General features: G+C 50.3%; 1 protein-coding gene across 1 annotated transcript in view; it reads left to right on the top strand.

Annotated features, from left to right (window-relative positions):
* Positions 1-3552: 3552 nt before the first annotated feature.
* Positions 3553-14614, top strand: part of CDC42BPB (CDC42 binding protein kinase beta) — a 96617-nt gene continuing 85555 nt past the window's right edge. The window contains exon 1 of the mRNA XM_059183202.1: positions 3553-3950. Within this exon, the coding sequence (XP_059039185.1) occupies positions 3776-3950 (175 nt within the window). The 5' untranslated portion in view covers positions 3553-3775. The remainder of the gene's footprint in view (positions 3951-14614) is intronic.

Here is a 14614-nt window from a genome sequence, read left to right as displayed (position 1 = left end):
CTGCTTTGGAGGTAGAGTATGCTTTCGTGCTGGGATCTGCCTGCTCTGAGCATTTGTACAGCAAAGGATGCAAGAGTGTTTCCTGGGGACAGATATGAGTCACGGGGATGGGTCATCTTGGGTTCTGTCTAGTGGTCCCCATTGAGGGGCAGAGGGTCCCCTGCAGCCATGAAGGAACACCCACCCAGAAAAGTGACGACATATTGCTCAAGAGAGGGAGAAGCAGGAGCCTGTGAATATCCCCAGGCACAAAAGGGTGGGCTTACACCCTGCCAGACCAGAGGTGGGACTGTAGCCTCCCTCCACCCTGGTAGTAGCTGCGGGTGGGTGGAAGCAGGGCCAGGCTAGCAGAGGCTCAGGAAGGAGCAAGGCAGGCACCAAGCACAGCCCCTGTCCCCAGTGCTTATCTCATGCCCCACAAGCAGTATACAAGGGGAAGATGTTGAGTTAAATCAAGTTCTGAGGTGTCACTCTGCAAGCCTGGGCATTCTGAATCCCAAACTGAGATGCTTCAGCTTGAACTTACTGTAAGCTGTGTACTTTGCAGGGTGTTGGGCACAATGCTGGGTTTAGCCGGACTTGCCATGCTGCACAGACCAGAAACCCAGGGGAGCCCAAGTAGGAGCTTATTGTAAGGATGCTGCTATGGACTGAGGATGTCCCCAGAACTCATGTGCGGAAATCCTACCCCCCAATGTGGTATATTAGGAGGTGAAGACTTAGGGAGGTCATTAATGGGATTACTTCCCCATCAAAGGATGAATCTCTCTTTCCACCACAAGAGAATATGGCAAGACAGCCTTCTATAAATAGGAATGTGGCCCTCACTCCAACATGACCATGATGGCACCCTGATGTTGGACTTCTTGCCCCCAGAACTGTGAGAAATAGATTTCTGTCTATAAGCCACTCAGTCTATGGAATTTTGTTATAGTGGCCTGAAGTTATTAAGACATATACAGGGGAACTTCGTGGGTGCCTGAAGAACACCGGGATTCTCTGGTCTGGAGGACCCAAGACCGCTCTATCCATCAGCTGGTCACAGAGTCCCTAGTCTCTGAAATAGTAATTGTAATGCATTCCAGTTACCAACGTGAGCATTTACTAAGAGCCTAGAACCGTTCAAAGTGCTCAGTGACTGTTCACTCATTTAGTACTTCCAGAAACTCACTGAAATACAGGGTAGGTCTTAACAGTTGTTCTCTTCCTGAGACTGAGGCAGAGGTTTCTAGTCTTCAGCGTAGTGGGCAAGACCTATTGGCACCCCCAGTGCCAAAAGCTGACAGAGAGTATAGGGTGAACTGCGATCTGACTCAAGCCAGCGAGTGAGGCAAGGCTGGGCTGAAAGGCAGTGCTCTAACAGCTTCGGGTTAAGCAGACAAAATGACGGTGGTCAGGGAGGGACTCGAAGGGGGAGGTCTTGGCAAGTGCAAAGGCAGCGGCCGGAGGGAGCAGGAACAGCGGGAGCAGCAAGGAGACGAGTGACACTGCGGTCAGAGACTGAAGAGAGGACGACCAGGGCGGAGAGTGGAGCAAGACAGGCTGAGCCTGCTGGGTCTGAAGATGAGAGAGTATGTCGTCCAAACAGGGGCAGTGGGGGGACGGACTGTTACACTTCCGCTGGGACAAAGAATGGGGACCGTCCTGGAAAAACTCTGGCATCCCGTCACCCTACTTAAAAGCAAAGGTAAAGAGTTTGGTGTTTAGGGGCACCTGGGTGGCTCAGTGGGTTAAAGCCTCTGCCTTTGGCTCAGGTCATGATCTCAGGGTCCTGGGATTGTTTAGGGGCACCTGGGTGGCTCAGTGGGTTAAAGCCTCTGCCTTTGGCTCAGGTCATGATCTCAGGGTCCTGGGATTGAGCCCTGCATCGGGCTCTCTGCTCATCGGGGAGCCGCTTCCTCCTCTCTCTCTGCCTGCCTCTCTGCCTGCTTGTGATCTCTGTCAAATAAATAAAATCTTTTAAAAATTTTTTGGTGTTTATCCTAAAACCAGTGGGAAGTCTGTGGTTTGGAGCCACGTGGTCTGGTCACCCCTACCTCCTCCCAATTAAAGTTGAGGTATCATACATACAAAATGAACAAATATTTAGAGTACAGTTCAGATTTTAAAAAGTAAGTATGCACAGATCTGGCCCCAGGTGGTCTGATCAAGATGCTTCTAGCCCCCAGTTCATAACCCACCCCTAGTAACATCTACTCTGATCTCTAACACCAAGATCGTTTCCGCCTGCCTCTTATAAAGATTAAGGTGTAACATCTACAGAGTACAGTTTGAAGAACGTTCCCTATACCTACTCCTGCATAACCACCACCCACATAAAATTATACCACTTCGAGCAGCCAGGAAACTCCCTCCTACCGTTTCCAGCCACTTCTTCCTCCAAGAGGTAGCTCCTATTCTGATTCCTATTTCCATACGTTAGTTTTGCCACAGGCTCCTTCGGTTTTCCGTCGACACATCTCTATCGCTCTACCTCCTTGCCCCGGATCTGCTGACGCCCCTCACTCTACCCCCTTCCTAGGGTTAGGCTTCCCAAGGCCTTGCACCCTCCCGCCCGGCTCTCGGCCACCCCGTGGCCTCAGTGACATCCCGTGAGCTCCAGGCGGCCCCGCTGTCCTGCCGCCAAGGGTCTGCTCGGGTGGGGGTGTCCTCCCTCACCCTCCTCACCCCGCCACCCAAATAAACCAACGATCTCACTGACGCAGCGACTGGCAAACCCGGCCTGGAGACAGCCGGCCGCTGTCCACCAAACTCCCACCCGAAAACATTTGCTTGCAGCGGGAGAGAGCTGCGCAGCGAGTCTGAAGCAGCCACTGCGGGGCACCCCGAATTCACGAGGGGCTGGGGGGCCCCGGGGCCGACGCTCCGCAGCTGCTGCGGCCGGTCCGGGCCTCGGGCTCCCGTGCAAGCCCGGCAGGGTCCCGCTTTCCAAGGCTGCTCCCAGCTCCGACGCGCCACCAGCGGGTCACGCCGCCGAAGCCCCCGGCCCCCGCCTCCCGGCCAGCACCGGGTTCCCTTGGGGCCCCGAGGCGTGCGCGAGCACGGGCCCCGCACCCCCGGCCTGGTCTGCGAAGCGTCGCGCACGCCGCCCGGGCGCCCTTTGCGCACGCGCGGGCGCGCAATCTCGGGGGCGCACTGGCCGCGCCGCCCCGCCCCCTCCCCCCGGCCTTCCCAGCATCCCGGACTCCCTACGGCAAGCGGCGAGGTCCCATCCCGCCGGGAGCCGGGAGCCGGGAGCGCAGGGGCGGGGCGGCGCGCTGAGGTCAGCGCGGCGGCGGCCGGCCCCGCGGTGGTTGGCTGCGCCCGCGCTGGCCGCGCCCTGGTTGGCTGCGGGCCGCGGGGCTGGGCCGCCGGGTCGGGGCTGGGGTCGGGGCTCGGGCGCCGGCCGGGCTTTCGCTGCGCTCGGTGCGCGCCGCTCCGGGTCGGCTGCTGGCGGCGAAGGCGGGGAGGGCGCGGCCGCGGGCGGGGCTGAAGGGCGCGCGGCGGGGCGAGGCGAGGCGAGGCGAGGGCGGGCCGCGCCGGGCGGGGCGGGCGGCGGCGCCGAGGGGAGGAGACCGGCCCATGGACCCGCGGGGCCCGGCGCCCCAGACGCTGCGCCGCCGGGACCGAGCCCAAGATGTCGGCCTAGGCCGGGGCGCGACGACGCGGACGGGGCGGCGACGAGGCGCCGCAGCTGCCGGGGCTCGCGGCCGCCGGGCCCCCGAGGGCTCGCCCTGACGGCCTGGCTGAGCGGGCGGCGAGCGTCCGGCGCGTGGGGAGCGGGCCGCGCGGCACCATGTCGGCCAAGGTGCGGCTCAAGAAGCTGGAGCAGCTGCTCCTGGACGGGCCGTGGCGCAACGAGAGCGCCCTGAGCGTGGAGACGCTGCTCGACGTGCTCGTCTGCCTGTACACCGAGTGCAGCCACTCGGCCCTGCGGCGCGACAAGTATGTGGCCGAGTTCCTCGACTGGGGTAAGTGCGCCCCTCGCCCGCCCGCGCCCGCGCCCCCGCCCCCGGCCCGCCCGCGCCCCGGCCCGCCGCCCGCTTCCCCTCGGGCCCGCGTCCCTTCGCGGCTCGCGGCCCTCCCTGCCCTCCGCGTCCGGCCGTCGCGCCCCCTCATCCTGCCCCTGGGAGCCACATCCTCCGTTCCCACCCCCACTCGCCCCCCGCCGCCGGCCGAGCCCGGGCCGCTGCCTAGATCCACCCTCCCGAGTCTGGATATCATTTCCTGCAGCGCTCCCCGGGACATCCGCCCCCGCCCTCGCGCGGGGTCCGGAGTCGGCGTCGAGGCCCCCCGCCCGCCCTGCTGGCCTGTGGGGGCTGCCGCGTGTGCTTTTTACGTCCGCGCCCCCCCGCCCCTGTCTGCGTGCGCATTTCTGGGGAGCCCGGTTCTTTCGGACCCTCCTAGGTGACGGCCTGCGGCGTCCCCTGGACGTCCAGGGCTCCGGCGCCCGTTACTGTAGCACCTCCAAGGGAGTTTTCCGGCGGAAAGCCTTGTTTTGCAGGAACAAATTGGGTTTCTTCGTAATTGCGCTGCTCTCTTGTCCTAGTGGGGGCGGCTGGACTGTCCGGATGTGGGAGTCGTTTAGAAACTTGGTTCATCTGGTCCTTGCTCTGGTTTATTCTGTAGCTCTCCAAGCATTGATCCGCTGACCTGTTTCGCTTTATGAGGACTAAAGTCTGATTAAGCCATTCGAGGATCATTAGAATCCCGGAGACAGCTACAGGTGCAGAGGGAGACCCTTTCCATTCCTCTGCAGCTAACGCGGGCGTCCTGCCCAGACCCTCAGACTCACTGGGACGACTTAGTAGGAAAATGCGGTGCTTATGGTCAGGCCGACCTAAGAAAAATCTTATCCTGGGGTGGTTGCGTCATTGGGCTAGGGCTGTGCAGTTGGAACCAGTGATTTCTAACCTTTGGGACTGATAAAGCTGATATTTACGCAGAGAAGCAAATGTATCCTGAGGTGAGGCCTCCTGCTCAGCCAAAATGGTAACTGGAATTTGAGATTCTGTTTGCTAATTAAAACTTAAGTTGAGAGGGTTTGTTTTTTGCTCTCTAGTGAGGTGTTTTGTAGGAGCAGCAGGAGAAAGGCAACTCAGAGCCCAGGACAGCCCTTTGTGCTTTATTTGGGTAGGGACCACTGCGCTTGGTCGTGTGCGGTGTCTGTGAAACGAGGGCCTTCTCTTTTGGGATCCTTTCCGGATGTGATTCTCAACCAAATAATTAACTCAGTTTCGCAGTAGCAGAAAGCGAGGTCTTTGGTGCTTGCTGCATCTGAACCTTCTGGATATTGTATCTGCCTTTCCTTGCTGAGCATTGATGTTGAAATCCAGACGGCGCCACAGTCAGGTTCACCTTTGTGCACAGTGTGTGGGTAGGAGTGTGACCGAAACGAGAAGCGGAGGGAGGGTTGCTGTAGTGGTGAGGTGTGGCCTCTGTAGGCTGAAGTCTGGCAGCCGGACACTCTGTGCCCGCCTGGTTCCTGTGTAGCCCCCTCCCTGCCAGACTGTGCCGGCTGCTCTGCGACCTGGTGGGCGTTACCGGAGCAGGCTCTTCTCAGTGTGGGCGGAGGTCTTATTTTGTGAGATTTGACCTTTCCAAATGGAAACAGAAGATGTGTGCTATAATATTTTTGAAATATTTTCGAAACTGTATTCTGGCGTTTTGGAATTTATGATTACAAAGGAGTTACAGTGTCCTAATGACTCTGTTTGCGGGGAACTGTAAACCTTGACTTGCAGGGAAGAAAAATGGACTGAGGTTTAAGGGGGCATTTTAATGAAATTTTAATACTACTTCTAAATACTAGTAAAATAGGGAACAGTATTTAATCTCCTGCATGTTAGCATGTACACTTGCAACTCGCAGGGGTGCGTTACTAATGAAGATGTGTGTACGGTCATTAGGTAGTGTTCCTTAGCATGCATGTGTGTTACAACTGGAAGGTGAAGGATTGGGCCGTCGAGTGGAATTGTGGAATGTTATCAGGTGTCCTGACTTCCGAGTAGAATTACTTCTGCTCTGGAAACAGAGACGTAAGCCGGCAACCTGGGGTTGCGGTCTTTGGATTCACACTTTGTGTGGTGTTTGAAACCTCCAATGTGTGGATCCTGGCACGCAGAGGGCGAGCCTCTCCCCATCTTCCAAGTCTTGGTAGGTGTCTAATGACAAGTACATAGAAATCTTGGAACTTAATGAAGAAATACAGCTATTCAGTTCAGATTTTGAGAGTTACTGAGGAATCTTTGAGGAAATTTGGAATGTATAAGTAATAAGTAATAAAGGTTTTTAAGGCTTTTTATTTTAAAAAATTGTTTTATTATAACAGGGATAATGGATTTTTTATCAGTTTCAGGGGTAGAATCCAGTGATCCGTCAGTTGCATGTAACACCCAGCGGTCATTCCATCACGTGCTCTCCTGAATGCCTGTCATCCCGTTACCCCCTCCCCTCCCACGGCCCTCGGTTTGTTCCGTATGATTAAGGGTCTCTTACGGTTTGCTTCCTCTCTGCTTTCCGTCTTATTTTACTTGTCCTTCCCTTCCCTTATATCCCGTCTTCTTTGTTTCTTAAATTCCACATATATGAGGGGCGCCTGGGGGGCTCCGTGAGGTAAGCCTCTGCCTTCAGCTCAGGTCATGATCCCAGGGTCCTGGGATCGAGCCCCGCTTCCGGTTCTCTGCTCAGCAAGGAGCCTGCTTCCTCCTCTCTCTCTCTCTCTCTGCCTCTGCCTGCCTCTCTGCCTACTTGTGATCTCTGTCTGTCAAATAAATAAATAAAATCTTCCACATATGAGTGAAAAAACATTCCACATACGAGTGAAATCATGGCATTTGTCTTTCTCTGAAGTTTTATTTTAAGTTAATTTCAGTTTTTTAGAGAGGCAGTGCGTGGGTGCAGAGGGAGAGGGAGTGGGAAAGAGAAGCTCCAGCAGGCTCCACGCCCAGTGCAGAGCCTGACCTCTCGACTCTGAGATCATGACCGGAACGAAAATCAAGAGTCAGGCACTTAACTGACTGGGTCGCCCAGGTGCCCTCTTTTTAAGTTTTAGAAGAAGGGCTTCTGGCTCTTATTTCCTTTTTGCCATAGTAGTTGCATGGGACAAGAGTAAAGACCTTCACTGTAGGTCTTTAATTTTCCCTTGATTATGTTTATAGTTTGATTAGTTTCCTCTATGAAATCCTGGACTTCAATTTAAAGTTGGAAATACCCTGCTTTGCATCTGTATTTCTTTAAGCTGTATTTTAATGCAAATTTCATCCCATTCTAAGTAGAACACATGAAGCACTTTGAAATTTCTACAAATACAAGTAAATGAGATGAATTTGCTATCTCTTATCTTTGTTACATAAAAATACTTTTACATGCGTTAAATATTTTTTTAATGGCTTAAATATAATGGCTAGTGTTTCAGTTGGATGGAGCTGATGTTGGCAGTCCCAGCCTGTTGGCAGTGGGCGGACCACGGTGGCTCTGTGCTCCGACCCCCACACGGCCTGCCAACCAGGGGGGAAGCCTGGATCTTGCAGCTGGTGTAGGCACGCCTCCGGGACACGGACCTTAGTGTGAGTTTCCCAATCTGCAGTCCAGGGCACCTTCCTTTACCGTGCCACTTACTTCCTGTATGAGGAAGAGGATTCATCCTTTCTAGCCTTCTTGACTCTCCTCATTCGTGATTTTTCTCCTTAGGAAGGCAGCATTACCTTCATCCACATGAATTCCCATAGCAGTTGGCGCAGGGATCCTCCGCCCGAGGTGTGAGTGGGGACGACTCTACGGAACGAATTTAATACGCTCAGGCCGAACTAGTGGGGCCAAACCTCTCAACATCCATTTTGGTTTGCTATATAACGGCTCTTCCACATGGAATGTTTGTATAACATGGGAATGACTTAAACAGATGTTTTGAATGAGATCTAAATTTGGGGGAGATATTGGGATTGCTTAATAAAAATTAAGTTGACATAATTTAGACTTGCAAGTAGCTATTTGAAATGCCTGGTGACATTGACTCCATGGCATGGGATGGGGCAGTTGAAACCATTAAACCTAACACGCCAGCCTTTACTTGTTCTCTCCTAGAACCTGGTCCGTTGACATTCGGATGTCAGAGTGAACAGCGGTGTCTCTGTGTGTGTGACACAGTGTGTGTGTTAAATCTAGACTTCCAGTAACTAAGGTTGGCATTGGAGTGAATGGGCTTCTTCAAACAGGATGCCACTGTGGGAGGCCCTAGAGAAGGTTGACGCTGTGTAGCAGACTGCCCGGGTGGACAGAGGCGGCCTCTGCTGCCCTTGCCCTGCCTCCGGTGCAGGGCCTGGTGCCCTTCGAAGTCTGTCTGTCTGACGTCTGTGATGCTTGGTAAACACATGAGCAAACGGGACTGTTAATTCCCAACTGTATGAAGTCTGGTGAAACTATCAAGTGCTTTTCTTAGTAAAGAGACAAAAAATATTTTTTGAGACTGATAAAGTAAAAGGATCTTGCTGGAAGAAACCAAATAGAGATTTTTTACCTTTTTTTTTTTTTTTTTTTTTTTTTTAAATCCCAAAGAAGATAAAATTGAAGGAAGAAAGAAAGAGTTTGAAACTCTTTTGAAAGAGTTTGTGGGTTTTTTGTTTTTTTTTTTTAACTCATGAAAACCCTGTAATCACATCACCCTGGCTAGTCCCCATAAGATAACACCTTTTAGTCCCTGTCCCAAGTTTAAGTTTGGTTCTTAGCTTCTTGGAATGGTCCAGAATGACAGTGTGTTGGGGTTATCTTAAATTCGTGTGAAAAGCTCACACAAATGCTCTCTTAATAAGGATTTAGATCTTAGATTTGAAACCAGACGTGTTTTGAGAATCTGAACTACATACAGACTTAAACATTTACCAGAGACCACTGTTTTTTAAAGACAGATACTGACAATGAAGGTCGTGCAGCAGGATCTGAAAGATCTGTGTCGCATGGTAGGTTTTTGGTGAGTTTCATTGACTGGTAGGTAACTGATAACAAAATTGGTTTTAGATGAAAACTTTGTAAAGAGGATCAGTTAGATGATGGGAGAACTTTGGGTTTTGTTATCTTTAGGTGAGAATTAGAAAGTCAGAGAGAATTTGAGTTGGATCACGCTTCAGTCCATTTCTGTCCTTGTATTAGAGCTGCTGTGGCGACTTGTGGACCTGGCCCGAAGGTGACTCCAGATGTTCGGGGGACTGCGGTGATTTCTCCAGCCTCCACAGTCACAGAGTCCTAAGTGTGAACTCTGTTAGGAATTGGAGTGACCATGTGGTCTGCCCTCCACCCCGACCCCGCTCTCCCTTCGGTGAACCAGGGTCAGGACATTTTTCCTGATCATTTCGGACCCAGCAGCCTTCTAGTGGGGGGTTCTCTTGTTCACCGGACCGTGATCAGCATTGGTCAGCCCTGCAGGCACCTGCTTGGAAATACCCATTTTGTTGTAGCCTTTTCCTTCCATTCCTGTCACCACTGGCCTTGCTGAAGCCTCCAGCTCACGCACCTAAACGAATGCCTTTCTCACTTGAGGACTTAAATGCCTCTGCCAAGTTGTCCTCAGACACTGCTGTTCCTTTCATCACTCCCCTTTTAAATGCTTCATATTCTGTTGCCTTTAATCAATCAGGTAAAACTGACCTAAAAAGACCCATCTAATCTTAGTGTTAGAAGTTGGGATTAACAGCAGTTCTGACCATACCCCAGGATTTTCTTCAAATATAATTTTACCTTTATTAAAGTAACGCATTTAGTTAGTAGCACTGGGTTTTAACTTCCATAAGCAGCCGCTTCTGACCCCACTGTTGCTGTTTGATAATCATCGGTCTCAGGATTGTGTTCAGCTGCCGGTAACACAGCCAGCTAACAGCGACTCACCCCGAATCAAGGCGACTTCTGTCTCATGTGGAATTGGGGTGTGCGGAGGGCAGGTCTAGTAAACAGCTCATTCCAGCAACTCTTTAGGGATCAGGGCCCTTTCCCGCGCTCAGTGCAGCATCTGACGGTGGCCGCCGTCCCGTCTGCATTCCAGGCGGCAGGTGGAGGACGAGGGGCCAAGTCTGGGGGCTTGTGGCTGTTCAGCAGTTCCTGCCTCAGATTCCAGGTCTCTGTGAGTCCTGTGCCGCTGACTTCCGGTGTTTCTGTTTCAGATGTTATCTGTTGACTTCTTACCCGCAGAAGGGAAGGTTACAGAACTTTCATGTACCTTCTCTGCCCACCTGCCCTCTCTCTCCCTTTTTCTAAATATGTTTTGTTTAAATTGGTAGTGTTTGTGTGTTCTCACTAGGCAAACACCTTAACTAAGGCACATAGCATGCAGTTAGTTCCCTGTCTCTACTGAGACGGAATTATTTCTGTGTTTACTAGAACGAGGTAGGCTGCTTCCCTTTAGCTTAGAAGCCAGCATACAGCTAGGTAGAGTCTGGGTGTTGTAGCTGGGACATCTCACACTGCCCCACCCAGCCTGTCACCTTCCATCCCTCAAAGCCTTTCCTTTTCCTGTTCTTATTGAGACTTTTGTGTTCTAGGCCCAGGGCTTTCTCTTTATTCCTTATGGGAATTTTTTTGGTGTCTATCTTTTGAATTCCCCTTTCTGGATTTCATGTCTTTTTCATTTAGGTACAGTGTGTCTTCTAGGATAAAGGGTTCATCAGAGATAAGTTTTTGAGACCTGCCCTGTCTGAAAATGCCTGTTCTTCCCGCACTCTTAAGTGGCAGACTGCGTGGGCACTGAGTTCTAGGTTGGAAGTAATTGTTCCTCAGAAGTTTGAAAGTGTCAGTCCGTTACTGCTCACCGTCCATGGTCCGCAGCCTCACCCCATAGTGACCCCAGGACTTTGTGGGACTTACCAGGGGACTCTCGGGGTCTTCTCTCCACTGCCAGCATTCTTGGTGGGTCTTTCTGGTGGGGACACTGAGTCCATCGCCTCTGGAAACTTTTCCATGTTGTCTCGATGATCTCATCTCGGAGTTTGCTGCTGTAGCCTTCTTGATCTATTATTCGGTTGTTGGACCTTCTGGAGTGTTCTGCTAATTCCCTTTTCCTACTTTTCCCTATTCACTTATCTGTTTCTTCTGGTTTTTCTGGAAGAGTTCCTCAATTGTATCTTCTAGTCCTTACATTGGATTTTTATTACTGCCATCATCTTTCATTACTAAGTGTTTTTGCTCTCAGCATTCCTTTTCATAAAATCCTATTTTCATTTCACGAAGGCAATGCACTTTTTAAAAAAAGATTTCATTTATTTGAGAGCAAGAGCACGTACCTGCACACAAGCTGGGGGAAGGGGCAGAGGGAGAAGCAGACTCCCCACTGAGCTGGGAGCCTGCTGGAGCCTGACATGAGGCTCTGTCCCAGGACCCCAGGATCACAACCTGAGCCCAAGGCAGACGTTCAACTGACGGAGCCACCCAGGCTCCCTTGCAGTGTATTTTTTGTTTTTGTTTTTTTTTTTTTTTTAAGATTTTATTTATTTATTTGACAGAGAGAGAAATCACAAGTAGGCAGAGAGAGAGAGGGGGGAAGCAGGCTCCCTGCTGAGCAGAGAGCCCGATGTGGGACTCGATCCCAGGACCCTGAGATCATGACCTGAGCCGAAGGCAGAGACTTTAACCCACTGAGCCACCCAGGTGCCCCTGAATTTATTTTTTTTTAACTTATATGTTATTTTTAACTGGAAATGCTACTTTTTAAAATTTATTTTTTAGTTTAATTTTTTCTTTAAAGTAGGCTCCACACCCAGTGTTGGGCTTGAGCTCATGACCCTGAGATCAAGAGTTAACAGGCTTTTGTACTGAGACAGCCAGGGGCCCCTGGAAGTAGCATTTTTATTCTTCACTATTGAGAAATATTTGATTTCATAATTACTGAGAATACAGTAATCTTTTAAAAATAATTTTGCAGGGTGCCTGAGTGGTTCAGTGGTCTAAGCCTCTGCCTTCAGCTCAGGTCATGATCCCAGGGCCCTGGGATCTGGTCCCCCCCATCGGGCTCTCTGCTCAGCAGGGAGCCTGCCAACCCCTCTCTCTCTGCCTGCCTCTCTGCCTACCTGTGATCTCTCTCTGTCAAATAAAGAAATAAAATCTTTAAAAAAAATTTTTGCAGCTCTGTCTCAAGTGGACTTCTTTTTTAACTGCAAGTATTTGAGATCAGAGTGTTGAAAAATGTTTTAAGTGTGTTAACAAGCCACCCTTCTGATGTACCTTTAAAACTGATCTGGGAAAATGTCAGTAAAGCACTGCTTTCAAATATGTGGACTGTATTGTCTCGCAGCAAGTTGGGAAGTTACTGGGAGCGCTCTGTTCCCAGTTTCACCAGTTAACTAAGGTGTCAAGAATGGCATTTATAGGGGCACCTGGGTGGCTCAGTGGGTTAAGCCGCTGCCTTCGGCTCAGTGAGTTAAGCCGCTGCCTTCGGCTCAGGTCATGATCTCGAGTTCCCAAGATCGAGTCCCACGTCGGGCTCTCTGCTCAGCAGGGAGCCTGCTTCCTCCTCTCTCTGCCTGCCTCTCTGCCTACTTGTGATCTCTCTCTCTGTCAAATAAATAAATAAAATCTTTAAAAAAAAAAAAAAAAAAAGAATGGCATTTATATTAGACTGTCTCAGGACAAGAAATGTTTCCGAAAACGTCATCATGGCTTTATGTAACCAAAGTGATAAGTCTGGGTATATTTCCTTTTACAAATATTTAATTATTTTTTTAAAAAGCAAGGTTTGCCTTTATGGACTTTTGATAATCCTTGTGAAATAACACGTGAAAAGAGTTACTGGGACAAAAAGTGATGTTGATCAGCAAGATGAGAGAAACTTAAATTACACGACTGATTAAGTTTATTTTAGTGGAAAAGAAAGATTTCTCTGGCGTTTACAGTTACCAGATGGTTTATTTACTCTTTCTTTCTCTCTTTTTTTCCTCTCTTTCTCTCCTTGTAGCAGAGTTATTCAGTTGTAGCTCGCACACAGTTTACCTGTTCAAATGACACGGCCCAGCAGCTTTAAATCTTTCCTGGAGTTGTGCGGCCGTCTCCACTATGGAGTCACAGACTCTCTGGTCACCTCCGAAAGAAACCTTGTACGCTTCCGCTGTCAGCCCCAAGCAGCCACTGACCTCATCATCATGTACTTGCCTCTTCTGGATGTTTCCTGTGGTCTTTGGGGCCTGGCTCCTTCCACTTAGCATCATGACTTCAAGGACGTCTCTGTATTTCATCCTTTCGGTTCCGGATCACGTGTATTGCACAGATAGTCCCCGCTGTATCTCTCCGTCAGCTGGCGGACACTTGGGTTGTCCTTCCTTCCGGCTGTTACGAAGAAGGCCGCTGTGGTCATAAATGTACCAGTTTCGGTGTACACATACGTTTTCATTGCTCTTGGGCGTATCCCCGGGGCTGGAATTGCTGGGTCACTCAGTGACTTTATGCTTAGCATTTTGGGGAACTGCCAGATGGTTTTCCATAGCAGCTGTCCCAGTACACATTCCCACTAACAGCATATAAGACTTCTATTTCTCCTTATCCTCACCAAGACTTGCTGTTGTCTTTTATTCTTGCCATCCTACTGAATGGTATCTCATTTTAGTTTTTTTTTTTTTTTTTTTTTTTTAAGATTTTATTTATTTATTTGACGGAGAGAGATCACAAGTAGGTAGAGAGGCAGGCAGAGAGAGAGAGGAGGAGGAAACAGGCTCCCTGCCGAGCAGAGAGCCCGATGCGGGACTCGATCCCAGGAACCTGAGATCATGACCTGAGCCGAAGGCAGGGGCTTAACCCACTGAGCCACCCAGGTGCCCTCATTTTAGTTTTGATTTACTTTTCTCTAAAGGCTACCAGTGTTGAACATCCTTTCTTGTGTTTATTGGCCATTTGTATATCTTCTCTGGAGAAATGTCTGTTCTTTTGCCCATTTTTAAATTGTGTTTTCTTTTCTTTTTTTTTTTTTTTTTAAGATTTATTTATTCATTTGACAGAGAGAGATCACAAGTAGGCAGAGAAGCAGGCAGAGAGAGAGGAGGAAGCAGGCTCCCTGCTGAGCAGAGAGCCTGGTGCGGGGCTCGATCCCAGGACCCTGAGATCATGACCTGAGCCGAAGGCAGAGGCTTTAACCCACTGAGCCACCCAGGCGCCCCTAAATTGTGTTTTCTTTCTGTTGTTGAATTGTAAGGGTTCCTTACATATTCTGGGTATTAAACCTTTACCAAATGTGTGATTTGCAAATATTTTCCTCTGTACTGTGGGTTGTCATTTCACATTCTTGATGGTTTCCTTCGAAGCACAAAAGTGTTAAGTTTTGATGAAGTTTAATTAAATTTTGTTGGGGCGCCTGGGTGGCTCAGTGGGTTAAACTCCTGCTTTGGGCTCAGGTCATGATCTCAGGGTCCTGGCATCGAGCCCCACATCGGGCTCTCTGCTCAGCAGGAAGCCTGCTCCCTCCCCCCACACCGCCTACCTCTCAGCCTACTTGTGATCTTTCTCTGTCAAATAAATAAATAAAAATCTTTTTTTTTTTTTTTTTTTAATTTCTGGTGTCATATCTAAGAATCCATTGCCAAGGGCACCAGGGTGGCTCAGTTGCTTAAGTTCAGGTCATGATCTCAGAGAGCTGGGATTGGACCCCCAGGGAGGTCTCCCTGCTTAG

This window comes from Mustela lutreola, chromosome 7 (assembly GCF_030435805.1).
Source record: "Mustela lutreola isolate mMusLut2 chromosome 7, mMusLut2.pri, whole genome shotgun sequence".
In the NCBI taxonomy this organism is placed as follows: Eukaryota; Metazoa; Chordata; class Mammalia; order Carnivora; family Mustelidae; genus Mustela; species Mustela lutreola.
Note: the sequence above shows the minus strand (reverse complement) of the source record. Positions and strands in the feature narration are given on the sequence as shown.